The sequence below is a fragment of the Perognathus longimembris genome, chromosome 20 (assembly GCF_023159225.1).
Source record: "Perognathus longimembris pacificus isolate PPM17 chromosome 20, ASM2315922v1, whole genome shotgun sequence".
NCBI classification, from domain to species: Eukaryota; Metazoa; Chordata; class Mammalia; order Rodentia; family Heteromyidae; genus Perognathus; species Perognathus longimembris.
In genome coordinates, this window is record NC_063180.1 from 36,831,209 (window position 1) to 36,855,314 (window position 24,106).

Genomic DNA, 24,106 nt, shown 5'->3' on the forward strand with positions numbered 1-24,106 from the left:
GACTCAAATGGCACTGCACAGTTAGCAAGTGCAAGGCTGGGCTCAATCCAAGCACTACCCATGGATTGTGTCGGGGGTTTTCCTACCAGATCTTAGTGCACTGTGAACACATCGTCCAAAGCTCTGGTTCTCAGAAACCCACCCATCACAGGCTAAGCCTGCCACCGATAGGCAAAACCCGCACACTGCAGTGGGAGGTGATTGAAAATCAAAACCACATTAGGAAAATTGGATCTACAGCACCAAGTGTTCACGATGGTTTAAAATATTCATGCTTGCGGGATGCCAAGCTATTCTGAAGGTTCAACCACAACTCCCATGCAGCAGGAACAGTTTTGCATAGGCAATTAGAAACACGTGCAAATATTTAGCGCTACGTCGATGTCCATACCACTGAAATATAGTGGTTCATCAACTAGCCACCTGCTTAGCAGAGCCCATTAAAGATTTGCTCGGATTACAAATGAAATCTCTCCTACCTTCTTGGTATAGTGCAAATGCAAACGATTCGGGGAAATTGTGGGGAAGGGTTTGTTTGTGTTTTATTTTTCTTCATGTTAAAAGATACCTCTGAATCTTAAATTCTCAATGGAGGCTAAAGAGCTGGATTTATTCCAGCTGTCTCCATTTATCTTTATGATACTTTTCATGTCTCCTCAGAGAGAGACCATGAATTTTGCTGAGTTGGCTAAACACACTCAGAACTCATCTTTCAGTTTGGGTTGATTTCCAACAACTGCACATTTCAGGCAAGATATGAACATTCTGGGAGCTGAGATGGAGTTTACTGGTACAGAGCTTGCCTGGCATGCAAAAATAAATAAACCTGGATTTGATTCCCAGCACTGAAAAAAATGCAATTTTTATAAGTTAATTAGCATATCAAAAGATCAAGTCTTACCATAAATTAAATAGCATTAATGTGTGTATACATATGTACATGTACACATATAAATATACAGCTTCTTTTCAATAAAGGTTATACAGTTTATGCCTCATACTGTGCCTGTAATCAGAGTTACTCAGCTCTGAGAAGTGAGGTTTAAAGCCAGCCCAGGCAGGAATGTTCCTGAGACCCTCCAGCTAACCACTAAAAAGCTAGACGTGGAGCTGTGGCTCAAGTGGTAGAGTGGTAGCCTTGAGAAATCAAGAGCTCAGGGACAGTGCCCAGGCTCTGAGTTCAAGCCCCAGGTGGGCACAAAAATAAACAAAGAAAGAAAAAGTTTACTCGGTTTATTTAACTGTGGTATGCTTTGTAAGAGACAGAGAAAGAGAGAGAAATCTATATCAAAAATGTATCATATTTTTAATAGGCTGCTCAGGCACCGTGATCATTTAACCCTGACAAGTCTCCATATAGACATGTGGCAATCACGTGAACTGAGAATCCAGGGTTCGTATCGTTTTGTTGAAGCCAAGAAACACCTGTCACATTGGGTCATTTCTCTACCGAACAACAACAAAAAATAATCATTCTTCCAAGTTGTCTCCAAGTCTTTGGCAATGCAGGAAGAGAAGACCAGGCACCTCCCCGTGTGACTTATTCACTTCCTGTGTGGCTTCAGCCAGGCACGAAAGCATCCTGTGCCTCCATTTCCCCACCTGGAAGTGGAAGCCATTTATAAAACATCCCTCCTAGGGCTCTTTTGAAGATTAAATAAGGTAATGCTTCTAAGAAGGACGTGGCCTGCATTTTGCGTTCCGAGAATGGAAGATCACGGCCTAGAAAGCCACCCTCTTCCCCCCCATCTCCCACGACCTCCCTGCAAGACGAGCCCTAAGAGGTCGGCAAGGGGCCGAACTCATCCCTCAAAGCATTCTGGGTCAGCATCTGTGAACCCCAAGTCACCCAAAGGCACTTGCTTACTCGCCCACCCCTGTGCCGTCTTATCACATTTCTACTGATTTTAAGTCCAAACAAATTTGTGGAGATTATTTTCTTTTCTGTTTGTTTCTGTCCTAAATCCCACTCGCCCTGCATTGGTAGCTTAAAACATAGGAGAGGTCAAAGAAAATATAGGCCAATGAAAATAACATTGCAGCAAGAAATTAATTGCAAAGCCTGTTTAATATGACAGGGGACTCCCTAAAACCCTATTACCTCGTTCCCTGCTTCCCTCCTTCGCGAGCTCAGGCACTAGGCCCAAAGGCCAGGGCAGGCTCCCCCGTGCATTACTGCATTAATTTGACATTTCTGGCTCCAATTAACCTTACATTTCTGCTATTTTCTAAAGATTGTTCTTTTAATTTGTGATAAGGTTATAGTTTTTCTATTGGTCTTTCATTGGCTAGTGCACAAAGGGCCTTTTATAGAAAACCCAGCCCAGTTTCCACATTTCAAGGTAACACACTGCCATTTATGCTTTTCCTCGTTTCCTTTCTTTCTTCCTTCTTTCCTTCCTTCTTTCCTTCCTTTTTTCCTGTTGTTTTTTTTATGGGATTTGAACTCAGGGCCTGGGTGCTGTTCCTGAGCTTTTTCACTCAAGGCTAGTAGTTCTCTACCATTATGAGCTATAGCACCGCTTCCAGTTTTCTGCTGGTTGATTGGAGAAAGAGTCTCACCAACTTTCTGGGCTGGATCCTCAGGTCTCAGCCTTCTGAGGAGCTAGGATTACAGACGTGAGCCACCAGAGCCTGGCTATTCTTTCTCTTTTTAAGGAAATCACCTTGTATGCCTTTAAAAATCATTGTGTTTTGTTGTAACATTCTGATTTGTTGCATTTCAACGACCACATCTGAGAAGTCACCCTGGTAACAAAAGCAATTCAAAATCGACCAAAGACCTTAACATAAGACCCAAAATGCTGAAATGATTGCAGGAAAACACTGGAAGATATAATATGTTGACAAGGACTTTTTGAACCAGACTCCAAGTGCTCAGGAAGTACGAACAAGAATTAACAAATGGGAATGCATCAAATTAGAAGTCTTGCACATCAAAGGAAATAATTACCAGCAGGAAGAAACAGCCAACAGGATGAAAGAATGCCAGCTATTCGTCAGGGAAAAATAATTATTAATACCCAGAATATTTAAAGAGTTCAAGAAACTAAACACCCATAGAACAAATAATCCAATTAATAACTGGGCAAATGAATTGAACAGACAATTCTCAAAAGAATTAGGAATGGCCAATAAATATACACAGAACTGTTCACCATCTTAGACATAAAGGAAATACAAATTGAAATGACATTGAAAGCTCACCCCACTCAGAATGGTCATCCACAAGAAAACAACAAATGCTGGTGAGGACGTGGAGGAGGAAGAGGAGTCACTACACACTGTTGGTGGGACTTGAGCATAGATCCAAGGGAATGTAAGTCAGTGTACAAAAGAGACACCTGCACACACACACACACACACCACACACACACACACACACACACATTGAGAGCAGCACTGTCCACAGTTCCCAAGCTATGGACTCAGCCTGTGTGTCCATCAACTGGTAAAGAAAATCAAGTGATTAATCAACTGATAAATCAACGGATACATTGGTATGTATAAATAATGGAGTATTATTCCATCATAAATAAGAATAAAATTGTGGCATTGGCAGGAAAATGGACAGAATTGGAGATCATGCTGTCAAGTGAAATAAATCCACTCAGGAAGACACATGTCACATGTCACATATGTTCTTTCATATAGATTTTGTGCGTGTGTATTGTATGTGTGATATGAATGGATGAATGAATGAATGAATGAATCACACACATATGGGGGAGTGGGTGAACAGTGGGAGGGAAAGGAACAATCAATAGTAGGTGGACATGAGAGATGTCATTATATAAGAATATCACAATAAATAATTAAAACTGTAGAAAAAAATTAAGAGGAAGGGGGATTTAAAAAAAAAAGTATATGCCCATATGGAACTATTCCAGTGACATCCACTGTCCTACTAATGTATGCCAATTCAAGATTAAAATGTGGAAACACTTCATAGAATTGCATGAGAACCAGGGCACTCTACAGCACAGAAAACAATCAACAGAGTAAAGAGACAACCGACATAATGGGAGCCATGCTATTTGCCAGCTGTTCATCTGACAAAGTAGTCCTTAGTCATATACACTATCTATATGGATGGAATTCCAAAAATCTTAACAAGAAACAAGGAACCTGACTTAAAAAAGGACAAATGACCCAAAGAGATATCCTCAAAGACGTGTCCAACAAATATACAAAAACCTTTTTTTCATATGGCCAACAAATAAACCCCCCAGAACAATTTAATATCATTAGCCACCAGAGAAATGTGAATCAAGACAACAAGATATCAACCTGCCCCAGTTAGAATGGCTGCTATTAAAAAAAAAATTAATTAATAGTCACCAGTATTCATTGTTGTTTTTTTAAGGAATTCTCCTGCACTGTTGGTGGGAATGTAAATTACTACAGCCATTAGAGAGAATAGCATGAAGAGTCCTTCAAAATTGAAAATAGATAGGTCATACGGTATAACTATCCCAGCCCTGGGTAGATATAAAAGGAAATCAAATCTGTGTACAATAAAAATGCCTGCACACCCATATGTATCACAGCACTATTGTAATAGCTAGGAAATGGAATTACTCTCTATGCTCACCAATGAATAAATAGTTAAAAATAATCTGGCACATCTCCACAATGGAATGTTATTCAGCCATCACAAAGGAATGATGTCATTTGCAACACAATGAACAAAACTGAAGGATACCATGTTAAAAACGAAAGGCTAGACACCGAAAGATAAGTGCCTTGTGTTCTTTCTCATACATAGAAGTTGAAATAAATAAACAAGCTAAGCTCACTGGGGTATAGTGACTGGGAAAGGGCGGGGGTGGGAGAAGAGAACGAAGATCAGGGGAGACTGAATTTGATCAATACACACCATAGGCAGATATTGAAATACACCCTGAGCATTATCCAGACATCTAATTAATACACATTAATCAAAAGTTTTTAAATTAAAAAAAAAGAATTGTTGGTGAGAGAGTTCCAACTTAATCAACCTCGAACAAACCCTCCATTTCTTAAGAAGGAAGATTTCCTAGGCTGCCGTCTCTCTACATAATGAAATTATCCACACTTCAAATTCTTTTGCTCAGAGCCCCAGAGCTGGTACACTGGCTTCCTGTAAAATTAGAACCTCTCACCCCTTCTGCGTGGCAGCCTCCCAGGTTGACTCTCCTGATTATCTTTCTTATTTGAGCTAGTTTTGCTCAAAGGACAACACTTCCAGGTCTGAAGCACTTGACCCTCCGAAAGATATTTAACATCTGAATGAAACCCACAGGCTCAGCCAGAAGTGCTCTCCCTTCCCATTTTATAAAAGATGCTCCTTTCCCTCCGTCCTTAATCACAGCAACAGCAGTAAATAAAGACAACACTGACAAATTGCAGACTCTGAACTAAATGCCATCTTCTCCTTACATGACAAAGTGTCCTACACTCCTTGGGTCCCCACTGGTTTTCAGTTTTTCTGTAGACAAATATTAATATTCTAAATGAAGAGCCAGGGCCTATTAGTGGGTATCAACATCTGGACCAGCAGCGAACCCAGGAGCAATGAGGCAGAGAGCTGGACGGAAGCGCAGCGCTGGCTTTGATGGAGGTTCGCACAATAAAATCACACAGCCCTTTTTGCTCACCGCCCTTCCGAGATAAATGCCAAAAGGCCCATTCCACAACCATGAACTGCAAAAATAAAATAAAATAAAAAGAGGTTGGACATTTCCAGAAGGCATGCCTAGACCACCTTACTCCCAGTGAATCAGTCGACAATATTTATTAGAGGCCTCAACATGGTGTGAAACCTGCCGCTAAGTATCATGGGAAGATAAATAAAGTGAGCCAGTGCAAGCCTTCCTGAAGACAGAAGTGCACTCTTCCAACTGGTGAGCCCAGTTCCTGTTATGGGCTGATTCCTGAGAGCCAGAAGGAAGGAAAAATACAATCTTGTCCAAGTTAGGCAAAGGATAACCAAGAGTGTCTGTTCCCTCTCAGTGGCTAAGCTTAGCGTACATCCCAGGTATAAGACAAACCCGCCTGGTGGAAAGCAGTGGTCATCTTTCATCGTAAGCGGAACTTACGTAAGACACAGACCCAGAGATATGTGGGCAGCACAGCATGCCTGGGCCTTCATGGACTTGCCTTCCAGAGCACGAGTCTATTGGGCCTGAGTGGCCTGAGCCGCCAGTGACCGTGAGGCCCCCAGGAACAGGGAAGGGCCTTGGGTACTGACCATCTGGCTTCCATTTTTATGGCTGTTGATGAAGGTGGTGCTTCCTCCAGGTCCTTGGGGAGCCAGGAGAGGACCCCTAAGTTTTAGGGTACGGTGGACCATGTCTGGCTGGGAATCTGAAGGACAGGTTGCCCAGGTGAATAAAGCCAGGGACTTAGGACACCAGACATCCTAGGGGAACTGGTTGCTGGAACACACACACACACACACACACACACACACACACACCACACACACACACACACGGATACCAAAATCTATGGACAACTGAATCTCTTATATAAAGTGCTGTAGTGTTGTACAGAGCCTCTATGGGACCCACATACCCACACATACACTTTAAATCATGTCTAGATGACTAAACACGTGAGAGAATGTAAATTCTTTGTAAATACTTGTTCAATTGTATTATTCAGGGAATAATGCCAAGGAAAAGAAGTCAATACCAGTTCATTAGGGATGCAATTTAAAAAAAAAATAAACTTTCAGTCTGTGGTTGGATGGCTAGACCTCTGGCTGGACAGACCACAGATAGGGAGAGAAGAGATAAGCAGGTCATTTGTAACCACTGAGTCTGGGATGGTTTGTTTCACAGCAATAGAAAGCCAGCTGCTCTTACTTCCTCTCAGCCCCTGTTGTTTGAGGTCCAATTAACTCAATGAGTCTTCAAAGCCCTGCAAGGCGCATGCTCTTACCATCCCCTCCTTTTCACGGAAGAGAAAGTCAGGGCTCTGAGCTGTCCACCAGTCCTGAGGTACATCTTGTATCCTCTAGAGGGTCCTGAAAGCCAGCGAGGTGCTGGCCTGGCCCCTGCCTGCTGGGCTGCCCACCTGAACCCTCCCCTTTCTCCTTCTTGTCCTTGAAGGGGCTCTGCCCGGCGTCTCTGCCATCAGCTCTCCTGATCTTCTTCAAGGGAACACGGAAGCACGGGTTGAGGGTACCTGAATCTTCTGCTGGGGCTGCTACGGTAAAGCACTACACGCTGGAGAGTCTAAACAACTAGAAGTTCCTCATAATTCCGAAGTCCAGAGCCACGGTACTGGCTGGCTGGCTTCCCCGGGAGGTCCCTCCATGGCCTGTGTGACCTCTTGGGTCTCCAGACAGTATGACTTTCCTTCTGTAGGTGTCTCTCTCTGTCCAAACAGCCTCTCCTGACAAGGGCATTGATCACAGTGGGCTGGGGCCCAACTGAATGGCCTTGATTTACCATAACCACCTTTCCTTAAAGCCGTATCACCCAACACCATCCTATCTGAGACACTGAGGGTGAACGTTTCAACACAGAACTATTAGTGCTACACCATTTAACTTGTAATGGACACCAAAGAAGAGTTAGAACAAACTACAGAGCCCATATGAGAAGTCCTCTCCAAGTTCCCACCAGGAATTCAGGGACTGACCCCCAGCAGAGTTGGTGACTCCTTGATTCTATCCACGGGGTCTCCCAATCCACTCTACCAGCACTCAGGGCCCTAGCATTGGGCCATCCCTCCCTGCTCCGCCCACCAAGACTCAGCATGTGCCCACACAGGCTCCAGGTACCGGACCACAATCCCCTCAGCCTCCCAGAATTCCTAAAGAGAGCAATACTGAGCAGTTCAAGCAGGGCAAGGGCTGACATTAAGCAAATTTCAAGGGTTATTTGAAGTTAATTGAGTTTAATCATATAATGATTTTATAATTAGTCATAGTGCTCTCGTTTCTACATGGGTGAACTGGAGATCTAAAGCAGAAGGATGGTCAAGCAGGAAGGGCCCTGGGCAGCAGAGGGTAGATGGTGACAGGGCCAGGAAGGAGGAAGTGGGGGGTGAGTCGTGAACCTTCAGGGGTGCATAGTACTCTGTGCCCCAGCTATGAGCTGTCATCCCCCACTCAATCCACCAGAGCTTTCTGGGTCTCCGAACTGCCTACTTAGTAGTACATCCCCTCTTTGTTGAGCTAGACCATGGAGCCAGGGTATCAGAAATGTAACAGGTAACCAAAACCAACTGTGAAATAGGTGGGGTTCAGTCCAAAATATTGGGTTTGCCTTATTACCCCAAAAGATGGAAATCCTAATAATGAGTGATATTTGCTTGCAGGCTTACCTCATTTCAAAATGAATGTCCTGTGGGTTCCTTGATCTCTCACACAATCAGACTTGGGGCTCCAAGTTCTGCTTACAAGACCACAGCATTAAGACACTTGGGGGCTGGGAATATGGCCTAGTGGAAAGAGTACTTGCCTCCTATACATGAAGCCCTAGGTTCGATTCCTCAGCACCACATATATAGAAAAGGCCAGAAGGGGCGCTGTGGCTCAAGTGGCAGAGTGCTAGCCTTGAGCAAAAAGAAGCCAGGGACAGTGCTCAGGCCCTGAGTTCAAGCCCCAGGACTGGCAAAAAGAAAGACACTTCGAACTTCTTTCACCCCTGGATTTAAGGAATCAGAAATGACTCACTGAGTCCTGTTGATGCTTTAGCTATGGAGGCTTCTTGGTGGGGAACAAATCAAGAGGAGAAAGAAAGAGGGTGGGGAGCTGAAGCAACCACTGCTCACAGCATCCATGTTGTTATGTGTGTGACTCCCAAACCACTGGAATCTTTCCTTACCTTCAGGGCTGCAATACGGGAGAGGAGGAGAGAAAGCGAGGAGCATTTACTTACCACGGGGAAGACGCGGTGCTCTCTTGGTTTCTCATGGCCGCCCTCTGGGGATGGCAAGTGAACAGAGGCTCCCCCAGGGGCTGGGAATATGGCCTAGTGGCAAGACTGCTTGCCTCATATACATGAAGCCATGGTTCGATTCCTCAGCACCACATATATAGAAAATGGCCAGAAGTGGCACTGAGGCTCAAGTGGCAGAGTGCTAGCCTTGAGCAAAAAGCAGCCAGGGACAGTGCTCAGGCCCTCCCCCAATGAAGTCACGTGCCTCGCTGTGCCTGGCTGGCTCCAGCACCTAGGACCTGGCTGTTCTGGGGCACCTGCTGGTGCAGGATAGGGAAGCTGGGTGGGTTCATGCAGAAACTCCCCTCCACTGGACAGACACCATTACACTGGGTACTACTCACGGTCCTGTCTGGAAGGGAAGTCTGAGATTCTGCCTGAGGCTGAATGCCCAAGGGTTCCATTAAAGACACACTAACACTTTTGTTCCCTCTAAACCCTGTCTCCAGAGAGGTTAACTATTCTGATAGGATTGTAAGGAAGTGAGACAACAATAAACAGATGGAGAAACCACAGGGAATGGGACCTACCTCACAGACAAAAGGATAGCATGATTCAAATATGGATATTGGGACTGGTGGCATGGGTCAAGCGGTAGAGTGCCCACCTAGCAAGCCCAAGGCCCATCCTGAGTTCAATTCCTAGCACTGACAAAAAATAAAGATATAGATCTATTTATAGGTAGATATAGGTATATATCAGATGGATAGATAGTAAGAGATATTACAGATATATAGAGAGAGATATTATAGACAGGTAGGTAGGTGGGTAGGTAGATGGGAGGGTAAGTGGATAGATGGATGGGTGGATGGTGGATGATGTGGGTAGGTAGATGGATGGATGGATAGATGGATGGATGGATGGATGGATGGATGGATGGATGGATGGATGGACAGATATCTTCCTCTAACAGGGTATCCAGAAAGGGCATTGATTTGTCAGCTCAACACATCTCTAGGGATGGCAGCCCACGATCTTAACTTCACCTCGACGGCTGGCCATCAAACAAGTGAGCTGCACCAAGTGAGAGGGAAGGCCAGCTGTTCCTACCCTGCAAGAGACACAACACCTCACCCACAGTGACCTCAAACTTCCCTGGCCGGGCCGAGGTAGGTCACACGCTCAGGCTGTACCCCGCTGAGGCACCGAGGGCTGCCACTAGCTGGTATTTCAGCCACATCTCTGGCCTTCCACAGCCATGAGGGGAGCGGGTGACAAAATCAGGATCCCTCAGAAAGAAGCAAAGGGAACTAGACTCTGGGAAGCAGATCCATGGGCTAAGGCAGCTCCCACAATGTCTCCTCCCAACACAATCTTCAGATCAGACTCCCCAGCAGACCCAGGAGGATGCGAACACAAGCTCTGGTACCTGTCCCCAGAAAGCGGTCCATCCTGAACCCTTCCTGAGCCCATCCGGGCACCACCTGCCTCCTACATCACAGGCCCATCATGGGCCACACAGAACCAGGTTTATTTTCAAATGTTTTATTCTAACACCTGATCAAACATTAGCCAGAGGTCAAGGTCATGCTCCTCAGGACCTGCAGACAAAATCCCTGTCTTCGATTCCTCCTGTTTCGGTACTTTTGTTTTACCTTTCAAAGTCTCGGCTGTAGGAGCACTGTCAGAATTCAGGGTGTCTGTGACTCCAGTTGAGAAAGTTTTGCTTCCCCACCCAATCACAGAGCAGAAGGAAGGGATGGTCAGCATGCTGGTATTTCCACATTCAAGGCCACCTTTCCTGTAGGTTAGCTTTATTGATCACCCACACCTCCAGGCCTGGCAGGTAATCAATAGACCCTCTGACCCAGATATGTGACTTGGCCTGTTGAGGCTTTGAAAACAAGAAGGGAACACAGCAACTCTGGTTCACACTTTTCATACATGAGAATTACATTTTTTTTAATTCCCCAGAGTTGCAAAGCTGTTTCTGCTCAAATTACCCCAGCCATTTTAGGAGTGCATAAGCAGGGGGTAGGGGTGTCTTCTCATCTGTTCCTGATGGCTAGGTCGGCAACCTACCCTAAGCTATTAAAGAGCAAGTGACAGACCCCACACTGGAGACATCCGCTCCTACCCCCAAAGAGCCAGGCTTCCATCCCGTCACTTTTCAGGGAGACTGTTAACCTTCTTGGGGAGAAAATGATGATGACTTTGCTGGGGGACTCGGTATGGGGACGGGAGGACAGGTATGAAGTGCGCACATGTCAAGGAAGGAGGTTGCCATACAGAAGCCACTGACAGTGTGACCTTCAGATGCTGAAAGGTCACGGCAGGTACTAATGGCATGGACTGAACCTGTGGGTTTAGTAGAATGGGAGATGCACAGATTTCCAAGAAGAAATAGAAGGCAAAGCCTCCTAACACTCTGTCCGCTACAACTCAACCCTGGCTACAGTATATGCCCATACCTTCTTGGACATACCTGTAACATTGTGTGTGTGCATGTATGTGTGTGTGTGTGTGTGTGTGTGTGTGTGTGTGTGTGTGTAAGAGAGAGAGAGAGTCTGTCTGTCTCCATCCCCAGGTTTCAGGTCCATTAAAACTGGAGGCATAAATTATAACTAATTCATATCTAAGTCCCACTAAACAAAACTTAGCACCTGATTCTCAATAAAGCCCACTAAGTGAGTGACTTTATGAATGAATGATGGATGAATGGATGAATGTGATATCCAACCAAACACAGAATATCAGAAGGTGCTGAAATCTTCAAGAATAATATCCCAAGAGAAAGGGAAGGGCACCCTCCTTCATCCCTTTTCTTGAATTTTGGAAAGGAAAATTACTAAGTACAATAAAAACAAACGTGGGTTATGCCTCCACCGTTGGGTTCCACCAATTAGTTTATACAAGCTATGTAGCCCTTTTGTCTTTTAGTGTTATTTTGAAAGAAAGTGGGGGGAGGACGATATGGCCAAGAGAGTTGTAATAACAATTACAGAGTTGTGGTAACAATTACAAGGAAGGAACAGGAGTCCCTGACACCTCGCTGGTACTCCTTGAGCCGTGATTATTCCTAGGGCTATGTTTGACCTATACATGTGGGGCTAGTATAGATAACTGGTATAACGGGGTGCCCAGGAGATGAGGGAAGAGATCTTTAGACAACTTTTACCATAGGAAAGATGCAATAACAGAACATCTGGCCACAGACGTAAGCTCTAGAAACCTTCTTTTCCATTCTTGGGCAGTGGTGGGGGTTGAACTCAGGGCAGTGCATTGCTAGGCATGCGCACGGCCCCTTGAGCAAATGTCCCACAGATGTCGCAGTTTTGTTCTGGTGACTTTTGAGGTAGGGGCTTGCTTCTTCCCCAGCACAGTCTGGGCTTCAGCCCTCCTACTTATGCTCCCTCCTGTATCTGGGGTGACAGATCTGCTCTACCACACCCAGTTTTTTGCTTTTTGCCCAAACTGGCATCAAACTACAATCCTTCCCCACCTCAGCCTCCTGGGTAGCTAGGATTATAGGCGTGACTTACCAGGCCTGGCTAAATCTTGGTAACTTGTTGATCATGATACATGTGCTTTAAAAAAAAAAAAAAAAGGAAGTTTCAGTGATTATTGCAAGGTTTGCAGCATGAGTGACTGAGAGAGGCCCGCCAAAATGCCTTTCAATACCGTGAGTCTGTCATTGTCATCAAAAACACCACCGTCAGCCTCACTGTTTTAAAGCATATGGTCTCAAAAAAAAAAAAAAGAAAGAAAGAAAGAAAGAAAGAAAAGCGCGCACTCTCAAAGGAGTTTCCAATTCTGCCATTTCAATGGCCAAAAATAACCGAAGCGTGTCTTGTGACAGAGGAAGTTTCCATGTTGATGTCCTGTTTTCTACAGCGCTTGTCATTAGCCACAAGTGTCTGAGGAGCTCAAGGCAAGCAGGATGTTTCTCCAGAGTGAAGTGGGCAAGATAAATCCTCTCCAGAAACATCTTGTCGCACTTGGAACAAGTGTGCATCGACCAAGGAGCTAAGACAGATGTATACACACACACACACACACACACACACAGTCTCCTGAGAGGAATTCCCAGAGGAGCAAGCCTGTCATGGCTGGCCCATCAGCGGAACTCAGCTGGACAGAGGGAGGAACGCGTGGGGAAGCAGGTGGCCAGCACCTTCTGTGGAATTCTTGAGTCAGTTCCCTTCTGGTGGGGGGTCCCCCTGCCAGATGACACCCGCCTGCACCAAGTGCTGCCTAACATTTACCAAATGCTGCAGCTGGTCCCCGGATCCCGGATCTGGTACCAAGAGAGCCATTCGCATTCCCATCTTTGCCTTCTCTTAGATCAAGGGAACAGGGTCTTTGAGACAAGCGGGAAACCCTCAAGGTGTAGGTCTGCCACCATAGCACCTCATTGTGCCTTACGGCTACTCCCCAAGGGAAGACAGACTAAGAGAGAACGAGGGGGAGAGCTTTTCATCTTCACCTGACCCACAGATCCCACTACTGGCTGTTTATAATGCTATTTTTGTTTGGCTTTTTCATTGTATCTTTTTCCTATCCTTAAGTAGCTGTACAAATCCAACATGCCCATTTATGAGTACAGTACACCTCATCCATTTCACCTCTTTCATTGTTCTCCCTGCCTCTCCCATCCCTACCCAACCCCTCAATATTCCTAGTTCCATTGTCACATATGTACACTAAACCTTAGAACTGCATTCACTCACCTTTCCTCTCCATCCATCCGCCTCCCCAACCCTTGAGTTACTCCTCCCAATAGCCCCAAATACCAGTTTCCTGAAATTCATTGTGTTAGACTATGAGTTCATTGTCCAAAGGACTTACACCATTGGACCAAGTGGGACCCTCCCCTGCATAGACCATACTGTAGTTAATGTTTGTGTACATGTGCATATGACCGTGTGTGTGCATGTATGCGTGTGTGTATTACTTTATCTTCCACATAGGAACGTATGTGTCCTTTGCCTCTCTGGGCCTAACTTACTTCACTTAACTATTTTTTCCAGGCCCATCCATTTCCTTGCAAATGATATAATATTCTTCTGGATGGATGAGTAAAATTCCATTGGGGGGGGTGTCTGTGTGTGTCGCATTTTCTTGTACCATTCTTCCATTGACGAGCATGTGAGCTGTTTTCATACCTTGGCTATGGCGAACAGTGCAGCAATGAACATGGTTGTCTTGCTGTATCTTGACTTGAAATCTTTTGGATAAATGTCCAAGAGTCTACTGACCTTTCATGGATGGTGTCAACCAAGAGCATCTAGAATCCTGCCATGATACGAAGATAGTTCATTTCTTGACCAAGATCTTATTTAGCAGCCTACAGTCAAGGACTCTCCCATATCAGACATGTGCTAGCACTAATCCCAGGACCTAGCCTCAGAAGAAGAACCCCTGCACAGATTCCACACAGACCCTGAGCACAGCCATACTGGCTGGATTGTGGGCTCACGTCTTTCTGTCTGTCTGTCTGTCTATCTGTCTGTCTGTCTCCCCAGGGCTCAGTGGCTCTCATCCTGCACAATGGGGATATTCAGGGGACCTAGAATACATCTGCAGACATTTTTTTGTGTGTGGGTGTGTGTGCTAGTACTGGGCTTGAACTCAGCACATGGGTACTGTCCCTTGGTGTTCTTGCTTAGGGCTACTGTTCTGCCACTTGAGCCACAGCTCTACTTCTGGCTTTTTGGTGGCTAACTGGGAGCAAGCATCTCGTGGATTTCCTGTTGCCCTGGCTTTTAATCCTCAGATCTCAGCCTCCTGACTAGCTAGAATTACAGGCACCTGGATGCAGACATTTATTTTTTTAAGATGTCAAAACTTGGAGTGGGGGGCTGGGAATATGGCCTAGTGCAAGAGTGCTTGTCTCATAACAAGTATCTACTCATGGCTGTAAGTGTTAGGAGTGGATCGCATATCAAAAGCCAAACTGAGGGGCTGGAGAAATGGCCTAGTGGCAGGAGTGCTTGCCTCATATACATGAAGCCCTGGGTTCAATTCCCCAGCACCACATATACAGAAAACGGCCAGAAGTGGCGCTGTGGCTTCAAGTGACAGAGTGCTAGCCTTGAGCAAAAAGAAGCCAAGGCCAGTGCTCAGGCCCTGAGTCCAAGGCCCAGGACTGGCAAAAAAAAAAAAAAGAAAGAAAAGAAGAAGAAAACAAAAAAACTTGGAGTGGGGAGATCTAACGTGTAGAGACATTCAATTGGTGGGTCGTCCTTTGCCTATGGCCAGACATAACTTGTCCTAGAACTTAAGCAATTTAGCAGTGGTCCAAGGGAAGAAAAGTGGCCCAAACATAAAAAAAAAAAAAAAAGCCTTCCAACCATTTTTCCAAACCCTGCCCTGCCACAGATATGTTAGTATTTTTTTTAACTCTGCAGCCAGACCAGGAAGGAGGTAAAAGGTAGGTTGTTCCCGGCCCCCGGGGTTCCTTCGGGAAGATTCAGCACGAAGCCCTGGCAGTCAGGATGGAGAGAAGGGCATCCGAGCAGTGTGGGAACCTCCAGCACCGCTCAAGCCCAAAGCCAGCTGTCCTTCTAGAAGCCCAGAGGCTTGCTAAAGTGTTCTACCCGGGCTAAGAGCCTCTCTCTGAAAGAGAACCACTCCTGATGTCCACCCCTCCCCCAGGGTGGGAGGGAAGAGGCAGAAGCAGGTTGACCTATGACAGACACCTGGCTCTGCACTTGCCCCCAGATGTGGCAGCTGGAGAAGAAAATGACCTACGCTGAGGCCCAGCATAACTACACCAGCATAGAGAACAGTCTTTATTTTAAAGGGGGGAGAGGCAGAGGCCCTGTGTGCTGCAAAAAAAAATGTACCATGAAAGACTGGGTGTATATTCCAGATTCCGGGAGCAAAAGACGCTTGACCACTCAATGCAGGAATGCTCTGTCTGTCCCTACACCCGATCCTGTGCTACAAGGTCAGGAGAGAGGAGGCTGCTACCAAGGGCATTGATTAGGTCAGCGGATCAAATCGGCATATGTGGGGTAAAGGCGCTATAGGAATGTAGATTGAAAATATTGCAATCATGGAAACTGCCATCTCCAGCCGTGACACCTACATGCTGCATGTGTAAGCGGAAAGGATGGTGGCAGATGCGATTTACCCTTAAAAGCTTTAGGAAAAGGCTTACGTGCAGAGCAAATTTGGATAAAGGGTACTGAGAATTCCTCAGAACAGCTGCATTTCTGCTAGCTTGGTAAACTTAAGATTGATTCAGAATGTACCCAGGCGACTGGAATTCTAATTACTTGGGAAGCTGAGATGGGGAGGATCCCAGTCGGAGGCTAGTCCAGGTAGAAAGGTCTACAGGCCTTCATCTCCAAAAGAACTGGCATAAAGCCAGGCTGGAGGCATGACTCAAGTAGAACAGTGCCAAGCAAGCCAGCGTAAGACCCTGCGTTCAAACTCAAGGATCAGAAAAAAAAAAAAAATACAAAGTGTAAAGTTGTTTAAATCTAATTTTCTTTTTTATTTTTATTTTTTGCCAGTCCTGGGGCTTGAACTCAGGGCCTGAGCACTGTCCCTGGCTTCTTTTTGCTCAAGGCTAGCACTCTGCCACTTGAGCCACAGCGCCACTTCTGGCCGATTTCTGCATATGCGGTGCTGGGGAATCGAACCCAGGGCTGTATACAAGGCAAGCACTCTTGCCACTAGGCCATATCCCCAGCCCCTAAATCTAATTTTCTTGATCTAACATAGGAAGAGGCAGAGTCCCCCAAGCAGGGGTGACCCATGGGGGGGGGCGGGGTGAAGAATGATCAGACATGGGTGGGGACCCACTCCAAACTTCTCAGGTCCCCACTGTATCCGTGGGACCCCAGGAAACCCTGTAACCCCAATCTCTGGGGCTCTGACGATAGCAGTGAACACACAGGAACCGGAAGAAGGCCTCCACCTGGGAAGCCCCCCTCCATGGGGTCCCCACATCTCCCTGGGACTCTCACTGCCTCCCGGGGGGGGGGGGGGGGTGCTCCCTGGCTGGAGTCAGAAGGCTTGGTTTCTGTGCTTCTGCCTCCTTGTAAGCAGGGGAGGGGAGGGGAGGGCAGCCCCCACCAGGGGGCAGGGAGGACACAGAGAGCGGTTCCTTATTGCTGTTCCTGTGCTTGTTACCCTCACCACTTCCTCCTTCAGGAGCAGAGGCCTGGAGTCCCTGGGGGGTGCCCTGTGGACTGGGGCTCACCTAGTGGGGCTCGCCCCAGGCTTAGACTCTGAGCCACCTTCGAGTCTTCCTGAAGCCCCCCCCCCGCCCCCCCAAATCTCCCACTCAACCCTCCTGTTGATCTCCGAAGCCTCTTCAGGTCCGGGGCCAACCCAGAGCAATTTTTCCTTTTACACCCTGCCTTGGGGGAATTGAGGCACAGGCACCCCAAAAGAGCAAAGGTGCGATCAGACACTAGAAACTCCCCTCGAGAAGCAAATGGCCTGTCTCCGCTTCTGTGAGTCCCTGCACCGGGTCTGTGGCAGGAATTGTGCAGGCCCTGGGGTCACAGAGAGGAGGTGGGGAGATCTGGAGGTCACCCTCTCCCCCTTCCATCCCAAGGTCCACGCTCGGTCTGATGGAGGGCCAAGGTGCTGACCATCGGGCCTGGAGGGCGGCCGGGTCCCCCTCCGCTTCCCGGTCCTGCTCTTCTCCCTGATGACACATTCAGCAGATCTGAGGACAGGATCCGCCAGGGTGGACGGCCCCCCACTGTCGCCACAAGATGGCAGCCGTCATCTCCATCCACTCCCGCCTTCCGATCAGCATCTGGGACGCCTGCTGCCTGGACCAACCTGGAGGAGCCAGCTTGACCCGGAGGGGGCCCCCCCCCCACTCTGTGCAGGTGGGTGGGTGGGGGGCTAACGGCCCAGGTCGGGCTCACCTGCCGCAGAACTAGGGGAGAGGTAACCCGGGGGCGATCACAGGCAAGAATCAAGACGAATCCGGGACTTCTTCCAGAAGAAGGGAAATGGAAGCTGGGGGGGCGGGGTGGGGGAGGGAAAGGGGGTAGAAAGGGAAAGAGATGGAGGAGAGGGCAAGGTTGAAGGGGGGGGGAGGGCAGGGGAGGGAGGGAGGGACAGGCAGGGATGAGCAGTCTGACCACGTGTCATGTATCGTTCCTGGTCGAAGGCGCAGCCCCTGCCAGCTCTGGTCACCTGCAGTCCCGCCTGTCCCGCGGAGGTGTCCCCGGTTTCCCAGAGTCCCGCCCCGGCCCGCCCTGGCCAACCTCCAGCGGGGCCCTGCCTTGATTTGTGCAAGGCTGCCATCTTGTGGCCAGCACAGGTGTTTACATGGAGAGCGCCCTGGCGCCAGGCCTCCTCCAGCCCCCTCCTGGGCTCCGCGGAGGTGAAGGCCCTTCCTGCCTCCAGCCTGAGGGGAAACCTCAAAACATAAGCCAAACTGGGGAGAAAAGCCAAGGTCCCGGGGCACCATCCGGGAACGAGCGAGGCTGCGCAGTGGCCTCGTGCCTGGAGCCGGCAAGGAGCATCAAGGTGTCGGCTGGCTTCCCTGAGACTGTTCTTTTATTGAATGGTTACTTCACCAAAGTCCCAAGACACAAAGATGGATCTGCTGGCCCGCTGGCAAGGAAGCACCGACGGCTCTAAATATTCAGCCTTTATTGTCTAGGTTCTGCATCAGAGAGAAAACACACAGGCTTACTTCACTTAACTCCAAGATCTCCAGTTCCCTCTCCCTGCTAATGACACCATTTCATTCTTGTTTATGGCTGGATAATATTCCATTGTGTATATTCACCACGCTTTCTTTATCCAGCCATTGGCTGACGGATGCCTAGGCCGGTTCTGTACTTTGATGTTGTGCCGCTATAAACATAGGTGTGCAGGTTCTGTGTCAGACTTACGGCCCTTTGAATATATGCCCAGCCTCCTGAGTAGCTAGAATTCGAGGTGTGAGCTACCAACACCCAGCTATCAAAGTAATTTGTGCACACATATGAAAACAGAGTTGTGAAAGTCATTAAAATGGCTTTTAAAACGGAGAGAAGATGTAAAGGTATGATTGAATATGTCTGGAAATATCACAATGAAACCCCTGTGTTCAACTGATAGTAACAAAAAGAAGAAAGAATTGAGGCTGTGTGGTGGCTCACACCTGTAATCCCAGCTCCTCAGAAGGCAGAGGGAGGAAAAGCACAGTTTGAGGTCAGCACAGGCAAGAATGCAAGACTCTAGTAATAAGCAAAGCGAAAGGACTGCGATATGGCCTTGCATTTGTTCTGCCCCAACATGCTGGTCTGTGGCCACATCTGAAATGCACGTTTCATTCCTTCCTCAAACACACACACAGGGGTCGGACCGATTCCCAGGTGGCACGTGCTGGCACCATTAAGAGAGAGGAGCACAAAGCGGCTCCAGTCATCCCTAGTCGACCTCCCTCCCCCGCCCCCCCCCCGCCCTCCCCACACAGGCAGCAGAGCGGAAGCCAAAATCAGCGCGGCCCCGGAAGCCACATGCTGTGCTGAGCAAGGAGAAGACATGCTTTGGGGCGACGTGGGGTCCCCCATCCTGAGAAGGTGGTCAGGACCCACTCGTGGCCTCTTCAGAGCTTCCTGAAGTGCTGCCACGCCCAAGCAAGAAAACGAGAGGAGACAATGGGGGTGACACCGAAGCTGAGCAACCCACGGGAGACCCCCGTCCCTCACTGTGACCTTCGCTCGCCAGTCAGCCGCTGGTCCCGGCTCTAGCCCCGGCCTTTCTCTGCTCTATGTCACACATGCAAGTGTCAAGTCACCTGTTATACAGCTGTGCACGCAGACCTCTCTACTCCCCAACCCCAAATCTGTGTGCGTGTGTGTGTGTTTCAGACAGCTGTGTGAAAATACAGTTCTGCATTTGCACTGAACTTACACACGCAACGTACTTTTCCTAAGCAATAAGTATATTGCTTGATGGTTATCTATATAAGTAAAATTTTAAGTATATTTATAGAACCATATAAATTAACAAATTTGGTTCGGCAAATTGTAATTCTAAGCACTTACAAACTCCAGCGCACTTTAATTCAACGAATAGAGTTTGGGAAGTGTTGTTGTTGTTGTTTTGTGTCGGTATTGGATCTTGAACTCAGAGCCTGAGCACTGTCTCTTAGCCTTTTCACTCAAGACTGGCACTTGACCACTTGGGCCACAGATACACCTCCAGCTTTTTGCTGGTTAATTGGAAATAAGAATCTTACTGACTTTCCTGCCCAGGCTGATTCCAAACTGCAGTTCTCCGATCTCAGCCTCCTGAGAGGCTGGCCACCATCCCCAGTTTCACAGAGTCTTATATCTCCCAATAGTGGAGGCTGTGGACTTATTAGTTTATCAGTGAGATCAGACAGTTTGTCAGCCTTATTCCCAACTGTATCCCTAATGCCCTAAATAGATGGCATTTGCAGACGCTTCATTAACAGTCATCAAATGAATTAGTGAAGAAATCCAAGGAAGGAAGATATATCAGAGGAAGGAAGGAAGAAAAGAAGGAAGGAGATACCCAATTATCAGTTTTCCACCTTTCCCCACATTTTCATGTATTATGGACTAAAGCTGCCACTAGCACATGTTTGTGTGCATTTCACTGCTAAGCAATTAAAGCCCCACACAATGTTTAAGTGAATGTGCTACTATGCAAGCAGCCACACAAATTGGTAAATACCAACTGCTATCCAGGACTGCACTGTGTGAAAATTGCCACAAGAGGGCACCACACACCCTGACAAAGCGCAGGACCAGGGCACCTTGGCTTGCGGGTGGTGGAGTCCAGCTTTCTGGCCAGGGTTGGGCCACAAAGATGCTGCCTGCTGCCTGTCTGCCTACTGGCACACACCTCAGCGGTCCAGCCTGAAACTAAGCTAGATCTCCAGTTTGCCACTTGCACAGAAGGGAACCCAGCTCCTCCTCCAATCGCCCACCTCAGTGCATAATCCCTCCCATTAAGAAAATAATACGTAAAGGGAAGAAAAGTGGCTTTGCGGTGGGTGACGGTTGGGTCTATGAAAAATTCAGCTGGAGAAAGAAAGCAAAATGGTGAACCTGTAAAAGAAGAACTAAATTTCTAAAGCATGCAAGGATTTCCTCCCTCCGGCAATATTTTTGCAAATGGACATTTCTCTGGGGACATATTCGATTTCATTCCCACCAGGAAACTAAAGGCATAGGCGGGCTGACTGAGAAATCACATCAGATGGAGTTATCGCTCAAGTTTCAAAAGCTTTGTCATATGTAGCTGAGTATAAAGGGGGAAAAATCCTACCAACTTCTTGTCTAAACGCTGTGAAATATCTGCATATATTTTCAGGATCATTATAAGCCACAGATGCTAGCAACTGCCACAATAGTGCTAACCTCGAGAGACTTCATCCATACGTGAAACTGCTTCAAAAATAAAAATTTAAACATTTGCAAGGAGCCTGTGTGACCTTCCCTTTGAAACGTAATAAAATGCTTGTGGCTTGTTTTGAATGAGAAGCCTGCGGCTCCTCCGGGCTCCTTGCTAAAGGTTCCATTTGTACCACGCATGAAATTACAGAGGAACTCCTCAAATAGCCACCAGGAAGGAAGGGGCAAGAGGAAGAACTCAGCAAACAGGTCAAGAAAGCCACTGGCTAACTAATGACAAAAATCTAAGTACCCTGCGGAGATGTCCACCGGAGAGAAGATTCTAGAATGTGCACTGTTTGCAGAACTGTGGGAAATTGGAGTCTGTTTAACATTTGCTGACCTCCAGGAAGGGAGAAGTGGATTCCAATTCGGCCCTGAGAAAATTCCAAGCCTCTGTGCTAACCGGTGATTACATTTGCAGCCCCTGCTCACCAACTTGGACCCCCCCCCCAAAAAAAAAAGGAAAAACACACTACCATGGCTGCAGCCTGGAGGAGGCAGCCCGGGGAGATGGGAATCGTGGGGGGCATTGGGGACCAGCAGGGCCTTCACAAGCAGTGAAAAGAACCGCACTGAGCATCAGTCCTGCAAAAGTTACCACCACAGTCATCTCCTTACAGCTCCATTAGGACAATGACCCATCTTCCTTGGAGGCTTCCGGAACATTCTCTGAGAGGCTGTTTGAAAGTGGGAGTTGGGGGAATCTCAGACTGAATTCAAGTGACAGGTGCGGCACCCGGTTCTCCAGCTCAGCTTCCTCGGAGCAGAGCACACCGACTCCCAGCCGTTGGGATAACCCCTGGTGGAATTCTCCAGAAGGAAACCATCTCCCCCCCCCCCCCCCCCCCCCCCCCGCTTAGGCAAGCACATCCGCACCAGCCTGTGCAAGTCCCCTCTCCTTCCGCCTTTCCAGCCCAAGGAGCTGCAGGGCCCCGCCCCAATGGGATGCTCGTGCACAAATGCCCAGCTCAGAGATGGGCTTCATTCCTAACGAGCCACCTGCCTCCCCCGCTCCTGCCCCCCCCCATTCATATCTGTAAAGACCCACGAAAAAGCCCGGGTTGAGCATGGGAGAGTCCATTTACACTGTGAGCGTCTCCAGCCATTCACAGCCCCTGGGCCTCAGTGGAGGCCCGGGCTGAGAGGCCCATCCGGTGAGATCCTCTCCATTTGGGAGAATCTCGGGGTAAAGGGAGTCTGCATTCCACTCAGGCTGTGTGAAGGACGCCTCTCCCTGCCTCCCCTAGAAGACCCACCGGGGAGGCCCTGCCCGCACCCCCCCCCCCACCCTTGAATATCCCTTGGCTCCAATTCCATGAGAAAACTCACCAGAGCACTGTCTGGCACTGCCCAGAATGGAAGCCAGTGTGCCATGTCTTAGGTTGTCCATAGGGAAACAAATAATAAGATGTCAGCTGGTATCACATGACACTGCCATCAAAAAGGAAAAGACAATCAGGGCACCTGTGGCTCATGCCTGTAATCCCAGCTACTCAGGAGGCTGAGACCCAGAGATCACCGTACAGAGCCAGCCCGTGCGGAAAAGTTGTGAGACGCCATCTTGAATTAGCCAGCAGAAGAGTCAGGCTGAAAGCATGGTTTACGCGGTATAGTATCCGCCATGAGCAAGAGAGCTAGCTGAGCAAGACTGTGAGGCTCTGGGTTCAAGCCCTAACACACACACACACACACACACACACACACACACACACACACACACACACAATAGCAATTAACAGAATGTTTTCTCCAAGGCTACTGTTTCTGTGGGTGGATGCCTTCCCCCTCCGAAGGAAAGAGAGGGAAAACCATTAAGGCATCCTCTGAATTTTCAACCACGCACATCATCACCTGGTCAAAGCAATATCTGCAAATGAGCGTGGAAGTCTGTCTTGGGGATGCTCACTCACAGGCAGGAAGTCCCACCTCCTGAAGCTGAATCCCGAGCCAGATGTTGGCCCGCTGGCCCCAGGCTCCTGGAGGCTCCACCTCCCACAGCCGCCCCCCTCCCCTCCCCCCCCCCTGGCTCCTCCAGACAGGCTGACAGGAACCGCCTGCAGACTGGGAGAGGAAGGCAAGCTGGAGTTGGGAGGACCTGCCTGCAGGTGCTCTACCACCTGAGCCAGGCCTCCAGCCCTTTTTGGTTTTCGTTATTTTCCCAATAGCGTCTGTCTCCAAGTTGTGCCCAAGCCGGCCTGCCTGGATGGTGACTCTTCTATGCGTGCTCCCCGCGTAGCTGGAATGACAGGTGCACGCCGGCAAGCTCTGCTTTGTATTGGTTGAGAAGGGAGCCTCTCAAACGTTTTGCCTGGGTTGGCCTTGAACCTTGATCCTGTGGATCTCAGCCTCCCAAATAACCAGGATCGTGGGCATGTCCAGCTCAGAACACATGTATCAACCTGACCCCTCAGTCTGACCCCTCGCCTAGTTCGCAACCAAGTGAGAGCCATCTCATGTAACTCATTGAACATCCGCCTCCAGAAAACACTAGCCACAGGCAGGCTGCAAAGTCTCAGGTGTCTGCCTTCGTGATCCATGGCGGACACGGAGCTGTGGTTGGCTGTTTGGGCCCAATAAGATCACTGGCCCAGAAAAAGAAGAAAAAAAAAAAAAGCTCAAAATGCTAAATTCAAAGTTCAGTTTTGACCCACTACTGTGAGATTGCTCGTGCTGGGGCTTGAACTCAGGGCTTGGGTGCTATCTTGTAGCTTTTTCCGCTCACAGCTGCACTTCGGGCTTTTTGATGGTCAATGGAAGATAAGAGTCTCTTGGGTTTCCCTGCCTGGGCTGGCTTCAAACGGCGATCCTCAGATCTCAGCCTCCTGAGGAGGT

The 24,106-nt window shown here is 48.1% G+C and overlaps 1 protein-coding gene across 1 annotated transcript in view; it reads right to left on the bottom strand.

Annotated features, from left to right (window-relative positions):
• Positions 1-6,157: 6,157 nt before the first annotated feature.
• LOC125368202 (protein FAM169B-like) overlaps positions 6,158-24,106 on the bottom strand; it is a 38,094-nt gene continuing 20,145 nt past the window's right edge. Inside the window, exons 6-8 of the mRNA XM_048369044.1 lie at positions 8,823-8,920; positions 7,063-7,138; positions 6,158-6,348 (exon numbers count right to left, since the gene is read on the bottom strand). Of these exons, the coding sequence (XP_048225001.1) occupies positions 6,158-6,348; positions 7,063-7,138; positions 8,823-8,920 (365 nt within the window). The remainder of the gene's footprint in view (positions 6,349-7,062; positions 7,139-8,822; positions 8,921-24,106) is intronic.